The following is a 20,298-nucleotide window of genomic DNA, read 5'->3' on the forward strand; positions in this document are numbered from 1 at the left end:
GAAGTATGACTACCTTCTTTATCTAAATAAAGCAAAATGAAATAAGATGTGGTGAATAAATTGTCTCAAGTATAGTCAGCGCAAGGAACTTAAACCCCTTGCAAGGGAGACTGCATTAATGGCAAATTACTCATTTCCTAAAGATTAGAAGTCTTTTGTGCTCTTCCTAAATAAAAAATAATTGATGCAAGACAAGCTAAGTAACAAGTCCCACATGGCAACAATCCTACTTAAAACATTTAATCTCATAGCATCATTCTCTTCTATGAGGCTGCAATTGATGTCAATGTGTCTTAGTAACTATGTTTCAGATAAGTTACAGTAAACTTTACTGTCAATCTTTGGGATGATTGAAAGATTCTCCTTGCAACATACACAAACTGTGCACATGGTTTATTCTCCTGAACAAGCATTTTAAACAAGATACAATGCACCTTCAATATGGAATAGGGCCCTAATATTACTACTAACAATAAAATACCTTTCTGCAGTATATTATATACAGCTGTTTATAACAATTTTTCAATTTTCTACAGACATCTTAAGGCACTTTAATGAAGACCAGTATACATTAAACATTAAACCTGGGATATTTAATTATGAACTACATATTCTGTATTGTAAAAGAAAGTTTTTGAGAAATAGTCAGACAACTAAGTCACTACTTCAAATATTGATCAATAAATTAAAGAAGTTTACTTTCAGTTGAGAATGGGCACATTATTTGCACTACATTCCTTCCATTGCACTGTGTACAAGTTCAGCTTGGCATAAATTGAATCATTATGCTTGCTCCACATTGGAGTCTGGCTTCCACCAGAGAAACAAAAAGTTTTCAAATGCTTGAGAAATTAATACACAAAGAAAGTCTATTTTTCAGAATTATCCTACCTAAGTATCATGCAAGAGTATAGAACCTTAGGAAACCTATTGAAAACAGTGTGAAGAATATGCATACTGATGTTTGGGTGCAAAGGGTTAAAGCTTCAACAAGCCTTTCAACAATAATCAAATAAGAGGCAGCTTTCTGAAGTATTTCAGAGCATCAGCTGCATGTTGGACTCCAATGTTATATACCGGGTGTACAGGAGCTAGTTTATTATCCTGGCCTCCCACTAATGTTAGTTTAGTTTGATACTCATTGACAAAGTGCTGTGCCACAGATAACCCACTCAAACAATAACAGGTGTGATAAAAGTCTCGTGATTTCCCAGGTTTGTCAACAAGTCCTCCATGATGAAGCTGACAATTCATTAACAAGTAATCTTGAAGGGCTACCTGATCAAACATCCATTTCTCATTACTAAGTAAATGCCCATTGCCACTAGCATCAATGACAGTATGAAGAAGAGGAAACACCCCTCCCTGCCAAAATGAGTAGCAACCATCAACTAATTTGTTTGTTCTTCCTTGAAAGCCTCCTTCCAACCGCATCTGACGCCGAGTGACCCATGTGAGCAGACGCTTGTTATCAATCAAGTGGTGCTTGCCTAGCAACACCAATGCAGCATAGCCACAGAATGTGTAGCCTCCATGAGCTTCCAGTCCAGGTTCACCTGAAAATCCACCCTCATAGGTCTGGCACTTAGCAATCCATTCTGCTGTCCCTTCAAACAACTCTGGAGTCATAATATTAGTTAAGTGTGCTGCAACTACTGCACAATATGCACCACGAATGTCCACCTCACCATCTTGATGCATCGTAAAGGAACCTTCTGCAGTGCGACAACTTGCCAAAAATGTCTTCAACTTAGGCCTGTTGATGACGTCATATGCTTGTCTTGTTCCCACGATGCATAGCGCGCACACAGCGGCATAAGTGGGGGCCAGATGAGGTATTTGCTGGGGACCCCCACAAAAGCCACCATACGGATCTTGACAACGCTTGAGGAAATCAGCCGTTTGAGCGTATTCTTCCCCACCTAGTTGTACGTTTAACATTTCAAGACCATGTAATATCCAGTAGCAGAGCCAAGGTCGACTGGCGTCCAAACATTCGTAACTTTGAGAGAGATCGTGAAGGCCTCTCTTGAGGTACTGAACATGCTTCTGGCGATACAGTGATAGGTCGGGATCAAGATTGGAGACTCGCATGTAGGCTAAATAATTTCTTGCTACCGTGTTCTCCACCTTTTCTTGTTCTTCGGAGGTTATAGTCGTAAGACCGTCATCTTTAAAGCGCAGATCTTCCACTGATTTAGCCGAGTGGTAGGCCATTGTAACTTGTGTTGCGATACTAGATACCAGTTTTCTCGCTGTAGTAAAATTAGGCACGAGAGCCAGTCTTTGTGACGTAAGGAGATAGCCATATATGGCGAGACAGAGAAAACATACACTGGGGTGGCGCGCAGTTTGCATCAGCTGTTGGTGTTTCATGCCTTTAATGTACACCGGGTTAAAGTTTACGAAATGTCAGCTCTGAGAGGAATACATAAGCAAAGGAGTCTTGAGTCGATGAGCTCTTCTTTTACTGCCGTTTTCACTTCGGTTCGTGCGCAACAAAACGAAAAAGCTGTGAAACTTGCGTTCTATAACACGGCTGCTCTGGTTTTCGTGTCCCTTAGTGGATGTGCTGCAGTTGCAGTTTATTATGTTTTAGAACCTTTCTTACGTCCTCTGCTATGGGCTGGGCTGTGTGGCGCTTTTTTATATCCTTTTAAGTGGAAATTGACGCAGATAGTTCGAGGATTTCTTCGTTCTTTGCGAGAATCTCACACTCCATTAGTGCTTGGTGCAATGGTGATACCTTTTCAGTTGGCCAACAAATCGTCAGACGTAGTTGGGTCTTTTGTCGTACGAAGGAGCCGTATTTTTGCCATATTTTGCCTAACTGCAGTCATTGCCTATGTTTTGTACATTATTAAGCCATTTTATGAGATTGTGTGGATTTTAAAGGGATCTGGAACAGCTGTTCATGGCCTTTTGGACTTCTTTTATAATCCATATCTGGTGAGCAATTTTGCTCATGCTGTGATTCGTTTTTGTTCTTGGTTTATGTTTTTCCTCCTTTATTTCTTACAAGGTGTTTTAGTCGAGGTTTGCATAGAAAATAACCCACTGAACCGAGACAAAATTTAACAGAAAATTTTTATTATTTCCAAATTATATTTTATGCCTGTACCATTTGCTGGAAATATTTGTGAAATTAAAGGATAGGTCTACTCCAGAAACCACATAATCTTTATCCTTATTATTAAATCATACACATGATATTATGACAAAGGTCTTCAATTGTGCTGAGCACAGATGAGGCCAGTCAAAATCTCGCCAAGCAACCTGGCATTGACAAGTGCCTTACCAATTGTTCACTCTTCTCTTACCCAAATACTGGAATAACGAATGTAAATATTTAATTCTGGACAATTCATCTTACTTCTTTATTCTAGTGCTTTTGTCTTATGGACACCAACCATGTCATTAACAAAATTATCAATCTTGTATTTTAGGTCTGGACTGTTATAATTGGTTACATTTTAAGTCTGATATTCCTCTGGACACCAAGCTCCTCTGGGGTCATCTCAATGTTTTCTCTTCCTGTGTGGATTATGTTTCTGCTTCATCTTGTATCACTCACTGGATCTTACAGGATTCTATTTTTTATGCTTCTTGTAATCTGTTCAGTTGTTGGATGTATTACAGAAGTCTCAGAGGGGCAAGATCAAGGTAAGATAATTTTTTTTTCAACTATCTCATGGTAATTGTTCATCCTCTTGACTAACAGCCTCTTCTACTAAGGGAAATGTGTACCTGGGTATCCAGAACTTTCACTGTGTCCAGTCAGCTCCCTGATAGAAAACCTCATTTTGACTGGCAAATCTTCGCAACCCATTAATAACCTCCAATATCAGGAACTGGTCATTTATAAGTAATTAGAATGGTAAAAGGGTGGGGCTGGATGGTTGAGAGCAAAAAACCTACAAAACCACTTACAACTGCTGAAAAACGACCTCTGTTATATTTGCAATGTTTAAGAAGAGGCAATCTTAATTTACTTTTAGGCAGACAAGCACTAAGAGAGTGAACAAGGATTGTATTATTACTATCTGTATGAAATCAACATTACTAGTAGGTGTAATACAACTGCTTGAATGAAAAACATTGCATAGGCAGGCTTCTAGATTGGAAACAATACTGGTGCCTATGAGACTGAAAGTTTCCTCCTGGTGACTAAAAGTTCTGGTCAAGTTGCCACCTTGGTGACTAGATGGTGAATTGGTGAATTAAAACATAAACCTCGTACAGTCAAGTTTTTCTTCTGTCTTGAGAGAAAAAGGCAGCTGGTACAAACAAATCCTTGGACTATTTTGTCTGGTCTCAACAAGTCCAGATAATCAAGGTTCAATTGTACTTAGCATAAATGACTGATAATTTCAGTAGACTGCTAGCACAATTTATGAACTCAACATACCTAAATCGCTCAGATGCACCTGGATGATAGACCACAATGGAAATTTCACATAATGGTGAACTAAGCATGCAATGGCTGGTAGTTGACTAGGATCCTTTAAGGCTGACCCAGAATTTCAAGTAGCTTCTTACTTTATTACTTACAGGTACTTACAGATGCAGATTTTAGATTGGTGATGAAAATGTTAATTATTTCAACCATTTTTTCCTATGTAGACACCAAAAGGTGATTAAAAAATATATTTAATTCTGGACCCTGATAGGTGACCAGATTTGAGAGGGTGATTTTTCACAATATAGCCTTGTTCAAACTGTTATAACAGCTTGATGATAGTTGATGACAGTTTCAACTATCATCAATTATCATCTACTATCAGTGACATTGACTAATTATATTTTTATTCAAACTGTTCATGATATTTGTTGAAATTATGTAGTTTCAGTAAATTTAATGCAGGATGACTAAATTCAGGGTATCATATAATGTGCAATGATTAGATATTTTAAACAGTCAAAGACTGGATGGAACTACCTCATGTAGTGAAAAGAGTTAAGTCAGACAGGAAGGGTGTGATTAAAGGTTTGACTTCATTAAAGGTCTTTTATTTTTGTTGTTTTCCAGTTGATAGTAAGAAAGTTGGGGAAAGTAAAAGACATAATCTTATGAGACGCCTGTCAGTGGCAGCTGCTGCTCTGGTTACCTCTTTGCCAACCTCAGATTCTAATGAATCCTATAATAAGGATAGCAGAGGGTCATCTACAAGCCTTACTACACCTCCGTCAGCCACATCCCCCAATAGTGATGAAAATGGTCAGGATTCTGTAGACGGAAAAGTCTCTTCAAAGCTTCGAAGGGCTAAGATTTGGAGACCAAAGCAGTCAATTAAGATTAAAGAAGAAGCAAATTGTGAGGGAAAAAGTCATGTTTATTTTGTGGCTCTTTTCTGGGGAATTTTTCTCTCAAGACTGTGGCTTCATTGGGACTTTATTATGATTTTCATAATACCAGTCACACTGTATGGTTTAAAGCAGCTTCTGGCTTACTGGAGCTCCTCAATCTGTTCAAGTTCTCCAGCACTCTATCTTCATTCTCTATGGAAAAATTTCAAAAGTTGGACTGATGAGAGGAGACCAGCATTGGTTCCAACCCCACTTAATGGATTGTTCAAAGGAGGAATGAAAGTAGATCGTGCTGTAAGTTTACAACTTTTACCAACATCCTAGACATGTACTTCTACTTAATATGAGTAATAAAAAGGTATATAATTGTGTTTCTGTAGATTACACCCCATGTGTTAAACTTAAGCATGAATTTAGGTCTCAATTTGATCTGTATTTTTCTCTGTTCTGAATTCATTGTCTTACTGTTAATCCTTACACTGAAAAATGCCTATTTTGAATCATTTTAATTTAAATTCCATTTTAACCTGCAGCATGTGCAATGGCTATTGAAAGAAATAGCAGGTGGTGTTCATTGGCTGTAGGCCACGATATAAAATCCATATATTTAAGTACATATACGAGAATGCTTTTTTATCAACTTTTTGAAAGCACCACTTTATCCACTGTCAGACCACCTATAATGTCTCTTTTGGTGACTAATGAAACTGCTTTGTATACTGTACATTACATTTTCATTAAAATGTGAAGTTTTCCCATCTTTTATTTGTCTTTTATTTTTATCACAAATTGTACATTTTATTTGCATGTTAATTGGCAAATAAATTTAAATATTACTTCATCAAAAAATGCAAAACAAAAACAATTGATAGAAGCACCGAAGGCTACATTTTTTCAAGAACATTTTTAAGAGTAAGAATGATTGCTCAATCTGTCTCCTCTTGTTCACAAATGTGATTTATGTTTGAAATCAATTATGTTGCATTTTAGATCAACAACATAATGGACAAATCAATGGAAAACATAATAAGTATCTTTATGGTGCTGTTCCTTTTTGTGGCATTCTCTGTCATCACAGCCTTTTTTGCAGTGAAGGTAAGTTCATGTCCATCATTCACAATGCACCAGAGCATTGCATGAACACATACTCAAATCCCCAACAATTTTTTGTTCATTTTTGAGTTATTTTTTTTCCAAACCCTAAAAAACCCTTTATGTTAGCATAGATAGTGGTATGTTGCTCGCACTCATCAGATCGCAGCATAAACTTAGGGTATTATCTCACACCAATCAGATTGTTGCTTTAGGGCATGTATCTTGCACCAATCAGATTTATATTGCTGCATCATATCATAGCATTTGAATATCCTGCACCAATCACAGTGTTTAGGTATCATTTTCTTGTAAATGATGTCATGGATCACAGGGCTGTGCACTAAGAATGACATTGACCAGAAATTCTGAGCTCATTTGATAAGTGTAATCGTCTGTGGCCTTTGCGAGGGCCTCGCCGATTAAAGTGGAGATTTATTGGTATATGAAAGGTACACATAAATTTTTAAGTTAATAATGTTTTTTCCACTCCTTTACTCACAACACACATGCCAAACAACTTACATTCCATTGCGTACCATGAAAACAATGTCCAAAGTCTGATCAGAACAGACCTAATCATTGCACTACATGAACATCAGGCAATTTTCCATGTGCTTGAATTGACTATCACCAATCAAATTTCATTTTGCCACATTGGACTTTGCTCTGTCACATGTCATTCTCTTGTAAGCAACCTGCATTTTATTATGTGTTCTAACTGCATTGTCCAACCCTATTGAAAAAAATTCACATGGAATTAAATGCTACTGATATTGAGTTTTCCACGCAATTCTCCCGCGTTTGACTTTTTTTACAAATTAAAGTCGCTTTAAGCTACCTTAAATTGTGTATTAATTTCATTGTAAAACATTACCTACATTTTATCACCCATTTCACATATAGGGCAAAGTCCAGATAGGCAACAACCAATTAGGAGCCTTCTTTGAAATATTATCCTTTTCTCTTGATCAATGTATCTTCACTTATTGGAGATTGCAATATAGCTCTGGTTAGGGTCTATTAGAGGAACAACAGAGTTTCAGTTTGCCTTTCGTAGTAAAATTATGCAGAATCATATTTTTAAGGTAACTAACTGTAGACGAATAATTTTGATTTTCTCTCTGCTGGAGTAATGGCAGTAAGTGTAGTCTCTTTTACAACTGTTATGTGGTCTTGTCACACAACACACTCTCTCCCAAATGGGAAATAGAGGGCATTGTGTGACGAGACCAAACAACATCTGCAAAGGAGACAACAGTAAGTATATGATAGTGATGCATTCCATTTTAACGCTGAAGTATTAAGACAATAGAGATAGTATATCACACAATATCTGTGTGAGTTCAGATAAATTAGGATTTTTTTTCCTGTCTTTCTGCAATCCTTTCGTTTTTTTAAAGTTATGCTATTTTGGGTGACAAAGATGAAAACATAAAGGGCACAAACTGTTCTATCTCAACCCACCAAGCCAAAAAATAACTCTTGCATGCTACGCATGCCTGTTTTTCAAAAGGAGTCAGTAACTGGTAAAAATCATCCATACTGTATTTTTGGCCTGTATATATCTATGGTCAATGTTTTATTTTAGTTTGTAAAGTGTTATCATGTGAACAATTGACCACTGCTAAAATTCCATGACAAGCCTTAAGTTTCTGGTGGAGTTGGGTCAAACAAAATATGCTACAAACTGACAAGTAATACTTTATGTCTTTCATCAGGTTCACCATGAGAGTGCACAACTGGTGTCTGTAAGTGCCAACTTAGTGAACAAAGTGATGGCTGACAATCCTCAGCTTGTCAAGTAGGTGCAATGATTCCTTTGGTTAAGTAGAAATAATAAAGTATTCGTGTTGTTCACACATTTGTTCATTATTAATGTTATTGAGATTAAATTTGGTTACCTGTCAAACAGCTGGATTCAGGAAAACGAGGAACTGAAGAAAACATTGGGATCAACTGTGGAGAGATCATACATGCATGGAAGAAAGTACATTGCTGCCAAGGTGCATGCAAATATGTTATACTTTATAGGAATGAGCAGGCTTGTGGAAAGTATTAGAGGTACATGTGAGTTACAGTCAAATCTAATGGCAAGCACGCTGGATTCTGTGTTTAGACATTCAGTTGCCTGGTTATTGTGCTGTTTTCTTGGGTAAGAGTCTTTATTTTTGCAGTACATGCCTCTCTCCACCTAGGACTTTAAAAATCTCAGAATCCTGAGGAATTGCTGAGGACAAATGATCACAAAAATGACAACAGTCACCAAATCCATAAAATTCCCTTTCAATCCAAGATTTAAATAACAGTAGGTCCAAAATGCTGGTTGTTCATTAGAGAGATCAGAAGGACAAGAGGATTCACATTGTGCCTTCAACGCAAAGTGAGGATGTAGTTGTGATTCTGCTCTCTGATTTTGTTCACATCTTCCTAATATAGTAGTTGTAGAATACCTTATTGTTGCCACTGTTTAGATTCAGTCCATGTTTGGTGACAGCAATTCCAGTGCACTCCAAGAGGAAGTGCTAGACTTTACTGATCACATTTATCACTCGTGGATTAATTGGGTAAGTCTACTTTGACTGTGAGTTATGAATGTTAAGTTAATGTCACCAAGGTTAAAAAAAGAGATGAAGAGATGAAGCATATTACAGACCATATAGTATTTCTTGGAAATGAAATCATGTAGATTGATTTTTAATTCATTGGAAGGATACAATATGAAAAGTTAACACAAATACTAATTTTAAAAACCTGTATCATATAGATGGGTTGTTAAAATGGAATGAATCAGAAAAACAAGTGACCTCCCCCTCCCTCAACTAAAAAAAAATAAAAAGGATTACCTTGCATCCCTCGAAAATACCCCACACAATGTTTTTGTATAAATTATGTTTACAATGAAAAAATAATCAGTATATACAAAAGTACACACATGTCATTTGTCCTTCTAGGGTAATACTTCGACAAAAAAGGAATTATCAAAGAATGGAACACTTACAACAGACATACCAAGCCACAATAACATGAGTGCAGCTATCTCCTGGAAAAATGTCATGCACATTTTTAATGTATTTGATTTTCGAGTATCTTTCTCCTTGATCAGAGAAAATCTTGGCACTCTCATTTCTGTGAGTAAATTTTGTTACTAGAATTATTTTTGTCAAAAGTTGATAGCATTTAAAATCCATTTTTGGCTTTCTCTTTTGACAAGGTTTATTTTACTGAGTTATTTTAAACAAGTTGCTCCTTTTAAGTTGTCTTACATGTGCATAAATATCTTTTGAAATCTCGCTGATTTTTTCATCATCAACCTTAATAGGCCAAAACAGGCAATTTTCTACAATGGCGCAAGATTAAGTGATTTATGTTATTTAACAATAATTAGTAAAGCACACCTGCAGCAGTTTGAAGAGTTTGTAAATAGTATTTTAATATAAAGCTACATGACAGTGTACTACTGTGACATCTTTTTTTCAGTTACTGGAGTCTGTTTGGATGTTTTTCAAGGGGAACATCAGTTTTGCCTTTAACCTTGTTACTACAATGTTGTCCATTGTGTTCTTCAGTGGTGCATACCTTCTGAACACTGGCATATCAATGGTAAACGAAATCGCTAATGCTGTCATAATTTTGACTATATGTTGTAGGTAAATCAATGTTAATAGTGAGAGTAATAACATCATAAAGTTGATCTTACAGACAATTATCCTTAATGTACAACTACTGATTTTATCACTAAGATCATGGGTTTAATGGTTCAATTACTTAATTTGATAACACATCCAGGGAAGAACTGCTTCCTTTAAATTTTCAGTTTCATATCCTCTCATATGATTACTTGTTCTGTATAATTTGGATACTCCAGAAAAGAGTTCAACATTTTGTTACATATTATGGTACTTAGTTTATACTTATTGTGTCCAATAATTATGATATAGCTATCACACCCCACTTACTCTCTTATATATAACTGCTTGACAACTTAACCGCTTTTCAGCAACAGAATTGTAATAATCTCATCCTGTTCCAGATTATTTTTGTCACTGCATTGTTTTACCTGTTGAGTACCTCTGGTGAACAGTACAAGCCTGTTGAGTGGTTTGGCAAACTTACAGCAACTGGTACATCTGGGTTTGGAGATTCTGCTTATGGAGCCATCAGGTTAGTCTGACTTTACAAATGGATATGTAAGTGATGACTGGCAGTTAACACAAGCCTTGTAATTGTGCAATCTATGACAATCGTAATGTATCTCAAGTTTAGAACATTAAATAAGGTGAGAAAGACTTTTAACAAGATAACCTTAATCAGTATGGTCAAGTATTATCAAATTTTTCAAGGTGGTGTTGTTTCTTGAAGCATGAGATTAGGAACAAAGAAAGTGAGCTAAATTACTGTTTTTAACATTTTTTATTTCTCCTTCCCCAAGCTATCAAATATGCTAAGGCCAAAGCAAAGAAAAAGGTTGGAAAATGAGGACAATGTGAGCCGCAGTGCTAAATTTTCAAAATTTTTTATTTTACTCTGTCAGGTCAACTTGCAATTATTTATTTTTCTTGGTTTGAGTATAGTTACAAACTTTAGGCAACAGGTAAAATTTCTCACTAAAATCACAATTAACTGACATGAGAGTGATCTTTATTACTTTGTTTTTCCAGGGATGTATTTGGAGCAGCCATTAAAATGGCAGCTTTTTATGGTGTCTACACCTGGTTGACCCACACCACATTTGGTGTTAACATTATATACATCCCATCAGGTAGGAAAGCCAGACAAAAGAGCAATGAAAACAATCTAATTTATAACATAAATGTCCCAAGAAGATGCACTTCTATGAAGTAAAAGTAGCACAATGTTTTTTTTAAAATGCCCTCAACATTTTCAACCCTTAAAATGTTTCCAAAACATTTTTTGTAGCTTTGTTCCTTTAGTGTGTCACAACCAATTTCCCACCCAAGCCTCTATCAGTAAAACTTTAGAATTAACATATAGCTGATATCTTTTTGAAGCAATTGCAGCCATTACAGCCGTTGTTCCGTTTATTGGCACTTATTGGGCAGCAGTACCAGCTGTACTTGAATTGTGGTTAATCCAGGGACAAGGAATAATGGCAGCTGTGTTAGCAGTCTGTCATTTCTTACCCACGTACTTTGTAGATGTTGCCATCTACAGTGAGATCAGTGGGTATGTGCTATGTATCTTTTAAAAGCTTTAATTTGAAGATTACATGCTCTTTTTGTGTAAAGTGATGTATCTTGTCAGCATAAGGAGGGAGGGAAGACTTCTAGTGGGCAGGGATTTTTGACAAACAATACTATCAAACAACAGATTTTTGAGTAAAACTTTAAACTGATTTGCACCTCCTGTATTCATCATTTCTCTCCTGATGCAAAATGGTCTGTGAATGCAATTCCAACATGTTCATCCCAATACATATATAAGATCTGATTACCCTACGCTGCTTTTAACTAATGGTAGCATATTTACCACCTTATATTTGATATTTGAAACTCTTTGAATAATCACTCCCTGCTCCTATCCAATTTCTTGAATGTTTTCCTTTTTTAACAGTATTGTAAGACTCCTAGTTTGTGGTTTATCTATCCTGAGTAGTAAATCTAAACATGGTCTTAAAGACCTTCAACATTATTTGTATTTACATCACTATATATTTCTTATGGCCCATTTGTATGATATGACACAGTTTATGACCTGTGAAAACATTTCTAAAACATAAGCTCAAGAGGGCTTTACTTGATGGCATAGGCTGGGCTAGAAAAGGCCATTCAGCCATGCAAAATCAGGTGTAAAAGAAAAGAGGAGTTACTTTAGTCATATGAAAAATACTTTTTGTCTCATTTAGGTGGGGTCAAATGGGAAAATATTTGGCTCCTTGTCATGACTTACTGACCTCTGGGCTTGGTTCTAATACATCATTACTGAGAACCAGACATTATATCCCATTCTGTCCTTACACTCAATCACAAACACAAGCCATGTTTTTGTCTGTTTTATGTTTGTTTGATGCAATTCATGACTGCTTTGCATTAACAGTGGAGGTCACCCTTACTTGACTGGTTTAGCTGTGGTTGGAGGTATCTATTGTGTTGGGCTGGAGGGAGCCATCATGGGACCAATAATACTTTGTTGTTTGATAGTCGCATTCAATGTGTACAGCCGTATGCTTGGTCACAGCAGTCCTGTACCTGATCCAGAAGTTCCATCAGCCACAAGTGACGTGCAACAAAGTACACAACACTCACAGCATAAAGATGATCAAGAGGGAAGTGGCAAGGCTCTGACAGTCTCTTAGATCATAGCAGGAAGTTATCAATTTTAATTAATAAAGAATGTTAACATAATATGATGTTAGAGTACTTTAAATTTTGAGAATTAACATTGAATAAAATCATAACTATGATATATGCCAGAAAATATTGCAGATCTACAATAACGGATCAATAAATCAGCTATGAATGCTTAAACTCCTATGAGTGACCAAGACAGAATGTCTGTACAATATCAGGCAAACATGATGAAAGTGATGAAAATGAAGAAAAGTATCAATTAAGGGATTATTAGTTGATCCTAAACCAAATTCCCAAAACTGACCACATCAGTATTGTATGGCAGGCAGTAAGGAGAATTGCTATTAAGATCTTGGGAGTAAATGGGTTAAATCAATCAATCTTTAATTGATGGTTAAGAGTGATCACAAAATCATTGTGTGAAAGGGAAGAGTCCTGATATAATGTTCGTTTTCATTCTGACCAAGATTCTAGCTTTCAAACAGCACACTTAGATACATCCAATCAAATTTGGTGTCAGCTTTTATAATTGATTTTCTTGTGGAGGTACCTTCAGGGAAATCAAAGGAAGAACTAATGTAATGCAGTTGAATATAACCAAGTGGAAAAAAGGTATTTGAACAGAGGTTGTTTTTTATGTGATTTTCTTCACAAGATAAAATTATACATTAAATTACTAATCATTCACATTGGATAAGTTTTGGAATGGGATGGTGTACCACTCACTGAAAAATGAACTACTTAATAAATCTTTTAAAATCTTTTCCAGACTTTTATAAACCACTGATTTCATAATCCAAACTCAAGTAAGGTTTGATTCAAGAAATAAGGTATGTTCAGGGGAATTTTTTTCGAGGGTTTACCCACAAATAAGATATTCTTCATTCATACAGAACAGATTTTGGCAAAGATAAATGCCTTAAAAGAAAGATATAGATGGTTTCAAAATAATAATCATAATTTAAGTTGGAAAATGAGTAGAGTGATAACAGTTCTTACAACTGAAAAAACATTTTAGTTTTGCAAACTGAAAATGTTATTTCATAAGAAAACCAAAGAATACATAAGTTCACTCATGCATAATTAATATGGTGCTCACAGGCAATAAAAGTGAGCACTTATTACTATTTTTATTGTTCTTCTTCTTCTTATTATTATTATTATTATTATTATTGCTACCATCATCATCATCATTATCTTAATCATTGTTATTAAAATTATGGCCTGACTGTGAGGCCTAGGGGAATTTAACAGCTATTTATTTCTAACAGGTTGAGAGTTTACTCCTTTCTGAACTTTTCAAGGTGGAATGAAAATAAGTTATTGCAACTTCATCATGTGATATATGTTTAAAGCCCAAGTGAAAGTTTTAGTAAATGTATTAAATTCTGATTTATTTACATTTTGGGGAATTACAAAAAAAGGTTATTTAATAACATTACTTTCTTTAAAAAAAGACAAAAATTTATGTTAAGGTTGTGATTTATTACAATTTACTCATTGTTTGAACTTAATAAGTACATGTGTAATCACTGTTCCTGTGTGCACTAAAAAATTTGAAAGCAGTCAAAATGAGAGATATGTTCCTATACCTAACTGAATGGGAAGTGAGACTACTGCTTATAGCAGAAACACAAGCAGGGTTCAATCCATCAAAAATAATCTTTCATTTCAACATGATTACATGCCTGAAGCAAATCTTGGCCTTATATTGCAGTCTTACACCTTGAGACAGTAAATGACGTTAACACTTTTGTGACATTTTTTACAAAATATGTATGTGAGACAGAGGCAAATACTGTAAATTGAGAGTGAAGTTCTTAACTGATACTTGCTCAACGATCTTCTCGAATAACTTTACAATAAACATTACAAAAAATAATGGTTAGGATATTAACTTACAAAAAATTGAGTTTCTTAGCAAAAAGTAAAAATTTACAAAAGTGAATTTAGTGTCTTGCTGATACACTGTATGTACCTAAAATAATGTAAACTCCCTATTTGTAAGTGTCATCTCATCAACAAACCTGAAAACAAGAAATCAATGTTCAGTGGTTTGCTTGTTGAAGTGACTACAAACTTATTACAGCCTGTACAATGTGTACACATTTGTTCAACTATGGTTATTAGAGATTATAAAGATCAGGGCTCTCACAGGTAACTTATGATTATCTCAAATCAGCTCAGTTTTCACCTTTGTGTAGTCTGACTGTATAGGTAAGGGTAGTCCTTAGAAGGACTGTTGTTGGTAGTTGCAACTGAAATTTTGATAACTTTGAAGGAAGTCATCATCAGAGTGGCAACAAAATGACAAAATGTCGCTCTCTAATTACAACAGTGGTCCTTGGGACTACATGATGAACTGTATGAATGATCAGACTTCACAATGAATTGTTCCCCCAAGGTTCGAGCCATTTATTGGATTATGTTTCCTGCTTTTAAAATTTAAACAAAAAATACTTCACTAATTATTTTACTCTACTTATAGTGACTTTTTGCACATCTTTAGTTCATGGTACTTTAAAACCCTTTGGGTGGCACCACTGCCTTTTGTGGGAGTAAATTATGTGCTCCATTTTTTTCTATCTGTTGGTTTTTTTGTTTTTATTTCCAGCTTTGTTGCATTTGTGTTAGTTCTACCTTTTACCCCAGTTGCTATCTGTACACCAAATAGATGCCATAGTTAATAAGTATGTCTGAACCTTACCATCATTAACATATTAGTGGGGAAATATTACGATGTACAAGTCAATTAGCCCACTCTGGCTTATCTGTGTTACAGTTGGGTGTACTTTCAATGGCATTGTGTAACTATGAATGTAATATGCCTACCTTGTCATTTCACTATTCACTCTGGGGTGATGTTCATTTTGTGTCCATGTTTCATGTTGTACCCCATCCTTCATCCAGTAACTGTAGTTTATATTTGTGGTTATTTGAGTGTGGTAAATTTCATTTGGTCCTGAAATTTAGATCAATTGAAGATAGCGGATCACTTGTGCTTCTTTCAGCTTTTAATAAGGAGTTAACATATTTATACATAATTTTGTCACACCTTTTACTTACTTTACACTACTATCATGCCCTTTCAACTAACTAATCACCTGCTAAAGATGCCCACTACACCTATTCAGAAGAACCTCATCAAGAATGGAAGCTTTATCAGACCATACAAGTAAAAGGTTCTTTTCCTCAAATGACAAAATTTAAAGACAACCATTATATTTAAGTGCATGATCCTGGAATTCTCCCTCTCTCACACTCTATTCAACTGGTCATATGAAAGCATCACCAATCAAAGCTTATGTCACAAACCATCAGTAGTTCAAAATCCAAACAGCTCTCAGGCATTAGCTATGGAAATATCATTTGAATCAGTTGGCATATCCAATGGTTTCTGTGAGGCTTCTGGTGGAATTTGGTGTTTTTTCAGACTGCTTTTCCAGACCAGGCGTGGAATTTTAAAGGGGATTTGATGAATTTCAACAATATCAGGTTAGGCAATCAAATAGCTCCAATTCCCACATGATAACACGAAAATCATTGCCAGAGACATTGAAATGTATGATCCCCCTCTTCCTCCTAACCTCGCTCTCGGTTTGCATGCAAACACCTTAAGATTCCCCCGCCAATCAAAGCTAGATTCACAGACCATATCAAAGTCAAAATCCAAATAGCTCCAAGGAATCTTTATCAATAATACTTACTGACAAACACATTCCTCTATGAAAGTTCATGGCTCATAAAATGAGCCAGCAGATTTGTTTGGCCGTTACGATCACTAAGGGTGAGTTTTACGCTTACACAATTAAAAAAAATCAAGAAAACAATGTGACAAAACATTCGGTAAACGATACAGGTAGCTTGACAGGCGTTTAGCATGAAAAAAAATATCGGAAGAATGATTACAATGAAACAAAACTCAAATGGATTCAATTGTAAAAAAGGGTCTCACCGAGTCTTGGTCGGATGTGTTTGTTTAGGCGTTTAGTGTACTTCACGTAGGACCCGTTTGCTTCCGAGTTCGGGTAAACCGGCTCGCTAAGCGTGGTTCTTTGCACCCCACTGGTAGAAGCCGCGGTTCCTGGCTGCCCACCAGGTGCTGGTACTGTTCCTGGTCTAGTAACAGCAGTCTTTATTGGATCTTGGACACCCAAACGCGTCAAATTGAAGAACGACATCGTCAACTTGGTGCAACAAAGGTACTCAGCCTTGTCCACAGCTGATATTTTACTCCTGTTGTCGTTGCCGTGGTAATAAACCTCGTTTCAAGGGACAACCTCATTTTCGTGTTAGAGGACTGGGCATTAGCTCGGGTAACATGGCTGACCAACATGAGATTCTGCAGAAGATTTTGTCAAAATTCCCGTCTGGAGTTTCTTTGGCTTTTGCTTACGGTTCTGGAGTATTCACTCAGAAAGGGAATACCTCTCCAAGTAATATGTTAGACTTTGTATTTGTTGTTGAAAATGTGCGTAAATGGCACGAAGACAACATGTACATGAGATATCATCCACATCACTATTCATTCGTTCGGTCGTTTGGTTCACGTGCCATAGTTTCGTTACAAGATAAGTTCGGCGCAGGTCTGTACTATAATACTCTGGTACCAATGGAGGGAAGAATGATAAAGTATGGAACAATAAGCCGCGATAACTTTTTTCTGGACCTAAACGAGTGGCAGTGGTTGTATTTGGCAGGACGCTTGCATAAACCAGTTCGTTTTGTATTTCGACCTCATGACGAAGATATTTCATCAGCTTTGAAAGCAAATTTAAATAGTGCTGTCACCGCAGCGCTCCTTTGTCTTCCAGAGCACTTTACAGAGGAAGAATTATTCCTAAGTATTGCAGGTTTGTCTTTCAGTGGGGACTTCAGAATGGTTGTTGGAGAAGACAGGAGTAAAATACAGAACATTGTTGGTTCAAATTTTGAACATTTTCAAGAACTTTATCGACCAATCTTATCTAACTGTAGTCAACTTCATTTCAATTCTACATCCTGCAAATATCACCAGAATCAAGATTGCGATGTAGTACTTTCTCGACTTATGTCTTTACCCAAAAATTTACAGAAACACATAGCGCAAGCTGTCGAAGGGAAAAGTTTCAAACAGTCATCAATTGAAAATGTGTTAATCAAGGTCTCACAAGACAGACTCAACTGCCCACGGACGGTCAAAAAAGGGTTGACTTCCATTGTTAAAAGATCAAGCGTTACACAAAGTCTAAAAGGAATCCTAACTGCTGGGGGTCGGAAGACATTGATTTACAGCGCACAAAAGCTTACGAAGATGCTTAAAGGATTTTGGCTAAAATGAAATTTGATATTTTCACAGACCACTGCTGATTCTTTCTTAAAAGCTACCGGTAGTTTAAGAAAAAAGCGCACAAAAGCTTACGAAGATGCTTAAAGGATTTTGGCTAAAATGAAATTTGATATTTTCATAGACCACTGCTGATTCTTTCTTAAAAGCTACCGGTAGTTTAAGAAAAAAGTTTTCATTTTTAGTCTTCGTCTCGTGCAGAACAAGAGTTAATCTTCTTTGACTTACAGGGACAACAACCTCTCCCGGAGATTCAGTCTCCGAGGTCTTTACATGGCATAGGTCACGGTATCTCGATAATTTTGTGCAATTTTGGTCCTTTTTTACACTAAATGAGGGGAAATTTAAAGAGGAACAACTGTTTTCCAGAAACATGGTACTCTTGAGTTCTGAGCATTAAGAATGACCGTTTTACTCATATTGTGAGGACAAACTTGAAATATCAATCTTTAATACGACGACTTTTTCCAACAATCTGCATAACCCTTTCCAATTCTCCCCAACCCTCATTTCCTCTGGGCTACCAAGTTTCCGTGTTTGTTTTCAACGGTTTTAATGATGTAACCGTAAAGCCCTTAACTTCCAACGGTACCTTCTATTTGTCAGGTTTCACTTCAGTAGTTACTGCGAAAATAGGAATTACTTATGTCAGAAATAAAAAAACTTGCATTAATAGATTGTGATCTATTTCGTCGTTACGCTAAGTTCGAAAACAACGATCCAAACTTCGAGAAATCCCTCCTGCCTTGACCCCTTGATACTACAAGTGGTGATATTACATCGCTTAATTACTTTAGAGTTGTTTTCACAGTTTACTGAAGAACGTAACCTTAACCTTGCGAAATTCCCCCTTTGTACGTTTTATGCATGTTTGCTTCTAATGTATTATAATACATGATGTGTTTGCGTCGTGTACTTTCCAGGCCTGGGTTGTTCAAAGCTAAGTTTAGATAACACAGGGTAAGTCTGAAATTTGATTTCAGGTCTGAAAGCTTTAAAGAAAATGCAGTTCAAATCTTTTTTCATGCAATTTGATCAAATTGTCTGTCTCTCAAAAAGGCTTTCGAACAAAGGAATAAAGAAACCTGGATTAAAATCTACCCCTGCGTCAGCGCTAATCGGCCTTCGAACAATGACAACAAACTGAGTTTGTTGTTATTTACCTTTTAGTTTTATTTACTTTATTTTTTATTTATTTTTTTGAGGTGGGGGGGGGGGAGGAGGGCATGAAAAGAAAGAAATAGAGGGTGTGATATTTTGTATATTCCATCCGTCGAAGAAACAAAGAAAATCACCGTTGATAAAAAGCCAGAAGGATATCGCTTCCGTGAGCCGAAACTAGTTTGTAATACTTATCTTGAACAGTAATTAGAGCGGATTAATAATCGTGCTTTCATGTTTCTTACAATAGGACGTAAAGCAATTCTAAAGAACCAATCTTAAAGTACAAGTAAACTGGATACATCTTAATACATGAATAAGTAAATGATCAGCGACAAATCAGGTTTTTTCAAGTCCTACTACGGAACTGATTGGTTCTTCTCAAAACCGATCACGCTGAGTATAGTAGACAGAATAGCTTTAGTGGTCGCTTTTAACATGATGTCACCTTTGATATTCATCGTTTAGAATTTGGAAATTTGATAAATTTCGTAACTTGCTGTTTTGAAAGACTTCGGAAAGGATAGGCGTCGAAATGCAGAGGGCACAGAAGTAAGACATATGCTGCGCGCTAGTTTTCATTAAAATTCTTTCTTAAAATGCAGGGGCACTCTGCAGATACTGAATTCTTTGATGCCTAAATATTCAAAGTTCACAATTTGACAGTCTCTTCCGCCGGACTAAAATTAACCAGCAATAGAAGGCAAGGGCAAGGGCAAGGGCAAGGGCAAGGGCAAGGGCGAGGGCGAGGGCGAGGGCGAGGGCGAGGGCGAGGGCGAGGGCGAGGGCGAGGGCGAGGGCGAGGGCGAGGGCGAGGGCGAGGGCGAGGGCGAGGGCGAGGGCGAGGGCGAGGGCGAGGGCGAGGGCGAGGGCGAGGGCGAGGGCGAGGGCGAGGGCGAGGGCGAGGGCGAGGGCGAGGGCGAGGGCGAGGGCGAGGGCGAGGGCGAGGGCGAGGGCGAGGGCGAGGGCGAGGGCGAGGGCGAGGGCAAATCCCAAGGAATGTTGCTTTTTGTTCTTCCGACGAACACAGGGGAGCAAACGTAAGTGTCACAGAAGTCTTGGACGTGCTCTCGTTGCACTGATCTGGTTATCTGTATTGAA

General features: G+C 36.8%; 4 protein-coding genes across 4 annotated transcripts; 2 read left to right on the forward strand and 2 right to left on the reverse strand.

Annotated features, from left to right (window-relative positions):
- Positions 1–378: 378 nt before the first annotated feature.
- LOC113668511 (protein farnesyltransferase subunit beta) lies at positions 379–2,257 on the reverse strand. Its single transcript, XM_027184421.2, has one exon. The coding sequence runs from the start codon at positions 2,215–2,217 to the stop codon at positions 1,009–1,011; it is 1,209 nt and encodes a 402-aa protein (XP_027040222.2). The 5' UTR covers positions 2,218–2,257; the 3' UTR covers positions 379–1,008.
- On the forward strand, positions 1,832–12,825 carry LOC113668510 (transmembrane protein 245). Its single transcript, XM_027184420.2, has 13 exons — positions 1,832–2,949; positions 3,447–3,663; positions 5,030–5,601; positions 6,298–6,402; positions 8,121–8,203; positions 8,315–8,405; positions 8,874–8,966; positions 9,354–9,530; positions 9,880–10,002; positions 10,433–10,563; positions 11,061–11,161; positions 11,412–11,586; positions 12,457–12,825. The coding sequence occupies exons 1-13, from the start codon at positions 2,410–2,412 to the stop codon at positions 12,713–12,715; spliced, it is 2,667 nt and encodes an 888-aa protein (XP_027040221.2). The 5' UTR covers positions 1,832–2,409; the 3' UTR covers positions 12,716–12,825.
- Positions 12,826–14,087: 1,262 nt separating this feature from the next.
- LOC113668512 (sperm microtubule inner protein 11) lies at positions 14,088–16,988 on the reverse strand. Its single transcript, XM_027184422.2, has 3 exons — positions 16,666–16,988; positions 15,543–15,672; positions 14,088–14,737 (listed from the first exon to the last, which is right to left on the reverse strand). Exons 1-3 carry the CDS (start codon positions 16,889–16,891, stop codon positions 14,689–14,691), a joined length of 405 nt encoding a protein of 134 aa, XP_027040223.1. The 5' UTR covers positions 16,892–16,988; the 3' UTR covers positions 14,088–14,688.
- Positions 16,989–17,012: 24 nt separating this feature from the next.
- Positions 17,013–18,711, forward strand: LOC113668506 (phosphatidate cytidylyltransferase, mitochondrial). Its single transcript, XM_027184418.2, has one exon. It carries the CDS (start codon positions 17,032–17,034, stop codon positions 18,028–18,030), a length of 999 nt encoding a protein of 332 aa, XP_027040219.2. The 5' UTR covers positions 17,013–17,031; the 3' UTR covers positions 18,031–18,711.
- The last annotated feature ends 1,587 nt before the right edge of the window (positions 18,712–20,298 follow it).

This window comes from Pocillopora damicornis, chromosome 9 (genome assembly GCF_964200805.1).
Source record: "Pocillopora damicornis chromosome 9, jaPocDami1.2, whole genome shotgun sequence".
In the NCBI taxonomy this organism is placed as follows: domain Eukaryota; kingdom Metazoa; phylum Cnidaria; class Anthozoa; order Scleractinia; family Pocilloporidae; genus Pocillopora; species Pocillopora damicornis.

Excerpts from the sequence above, each read along its gene's own strand:
- LOC113668511 (XM_027184421.2), bottom strand. The coding sequence starts at position 2,217 with ATGGCCTACCACTCGGCTAAATCAGTGGAAGATCTGCGCTTTAAAGAT.
- LOC113668510 (XM_027184420.2), top strand. The coding sequence starts at position 2,410 with ATGTCAGCTCTGAGAGGAATACATAAGCAAAGGAGTCTTGAGTCGATG. Across the intron at positions 9,531-9,879 it reads ATCTTGGCACTCTCATTTCT|TTACTGGAGTCTGTTTGGAT; the intron begins GTGAGTAAATTT and ends TCTTTTTTTCAG. Across the intron at positions 10,564-11,060 it reads TCTGCTTATGGAGCCATCAG|GGATGTATTTGGAGCAGCCA; the intron begins GTTAGTCTGACT and ends TTGTTTTTCCAG.
- LOC113668512 (XM_027184422.2), bottom strand. The coding sequence starts at position 16,891 with ATGTCGTTCTTCAATTTGACGCGTTTGGGTGTCCAAGATCCAATAAAG. Across the intron at positions 15,673-16,665 it reads ACACATCCGACCAAGACTCG|GACCAAATGAAATTTACCAC; the intron begins GTGAGACCCTTT and ends TCTAAATTTCAG. Across the intron at positions 14,738-15,542 it reads GTGAATAGTGAAATGACAAG|GTTTGTTGATGAGATGACAC; the intron begins GTAGGCATATTA and ends TCTTGTTTTCAG.
- LOC113668506 (XM_027184418.2), top strand. The coding sequence starts at position 17,032 with ATGGCTGACCAACATGAGATTCTGCAGAAGATTTTGTCAAAATTCCCG.